This window comes from Sorex fumeus, unplaced genomic scaffold, assembly GCF_029834395.1.
Source record: "Sorex fumeus unplaced genomic scaffold, SorFum_2.1 ptg000007l, whole genome shotgun sequence".
Classification (NCBI taxonomy): Eukaryota; Metazoa; Chordata; class Mammalia; order Eulipotyphla; family Soricidae; genus Sorex; species Sorex fumeus.
Genome location: NW_026606064.1, coordinates 2,299,124 through 2,300,602, shown reverse-complemented (window position 1 = coordinate 2,300,602; position 1,479 = coordinate 2,299,124). Strand labels below are relative to the sequence as shown.

Genomic DNA, 1,479 nt, shown 5'->3' with positions numbered 1-1,479 from the left:
TCAATATAGTATGTTGTTTATAGTACTCAGAGAGGCTTTTGACAAGCAGAAATTAAAATATCTTATGCTTTCTTTGATCCATGCCAGTTCAAATATTAAATTTCTGTATGTATTTTGTTTCTATAAAACAAAAGAATTCTGTGTGCTGTGAATATAATTCTGGGAATAAAGTGCGCTATAGGGGTGTAAAATATGAAATAAATGACCAAAATGAAACCAGATTATTGAACATTTAGCAATATTAAAAGTCTAGGCCTACAGTTGGTTTTGCCTTTCCCAAAACTTTCTTGAATGCATTCTTGACCTCCTTATTCCTCAGACTGTAGACTATAGGGTTCAGCATGGGTATTATCATAGTATAGAACACAGATGCTATTTTGCCTGTGTCCATGGAATGGCTGGAGCCAGGCTGTAAGTACATGAATATGACAGTTCCATAGAAAATGGAGACTGCAGAAAGGTGAGAGGCACAAGTAGACAAGGCCTTATGATGTCCCTTAACTGAGTGCATCTTCAAGATCGTGGTAAATATGAACACATAGGAAATAAATATAATAAAGAGAGCAAAAAATACATTGAAGCTTGATATATAAACAAGAACCAATTCACTAATGTGTTTATCGGAGCAAGAGAGAATCATGACAGCTGGAACGTCACAGAAGAAATGATGGACCACATTGGACATACAGAAAGAAAGACTAAAAGTGTCACCTATTTGAACAGAAGCATTCAAAAAACCACAAACATAGGAGCCAATGACCAGACGTGCACACACACTTGTTGTCATGGTGGTGGTGTAATGCAAGGGTTTACAGACGGCTTCATAGCGATCATAGGCCATTGATGCCAAAAGATAATTTTCCACAGTGGCAAAGGCTGCAAAAAAGAACATTTGAGCAGCACAGGCATTGTAGGAGATGAGCTTATCTCCTAGAAGAAACCCAGCCATCACTTTGGGTGTGATAGCTGAGGAGTAACCAAAGTCCACCAAAGACAGGTTAAGAAGGAAAAAGTACATGGGGGTGTGCAGACGGGAGTCTGCCAGGATTAGCACAGTCATTCCCAGGTTTCCCAAGACACTGATGAGGTAAACGAGAGTAAACAGGAGAAAAAGGGGAATCTGAAGTTCTGGGGTATTGTTTAGACCCACCAGGATGAAATTCGAAACCTCTGAATTATTCTCCATGGGATCAATCAATTTTCTGTTATAATGAGAAAGAGAGAGAAATTTAGAAATAATAAAAAAGATGATGTGGGAACATAAATATATGTAAGTATTCTCTTTAATTTGTTCCTTGATTGCAGCAATATTTTATTCTTAATGACTGTTCAAAAGTAGTTCTGAATACAAAACTTACTAGATAGGGTCATAGGTATGGTCCTGTAAGCAGGTTAGGCATGAAGCTATAAATTCTATCCCTAGCATCACCCCATGTTATTCTCCCAGCAGCACTGTCAATGTTAGAATTTATTCCCATA

The 1,479-nt window shown here is 37.7% G+C and overlaps 1 protein-coding gene across 1 annotated transcript; it reads right to left on the bottom strand.

The window, feature by feature from the left end:
- Positions 1 to 241: 241 nt before the first annotated feature.
- Positions 242 to 1,189, bottom strand: LOC130043792 (olfactory receptor 5B2-like). The gene has a single exon (XM_056136236.1). It carries the CDS (start codon positions 1,184 to 1,186, stop codon positions 242 to 244), a length of 945 nt encoding a protein of 314 aa, XP_055992211.1. The 5' UTR covers positions 1,187 to 1,189.
- Between the last annotated feature and the right edge of the window lie 290 nt (positions 1,190 to 1,479).

What these genes read in the sequence shown, in the direction of transcription:
- LOC130043792 (XM_056136236.1), bottom strand. Translation starts at nt 1,186, where the DNA reads ATGGAGAATAATTCAGAGGTTTCGAATTTCATCCTGGTGGGTCTAAAC.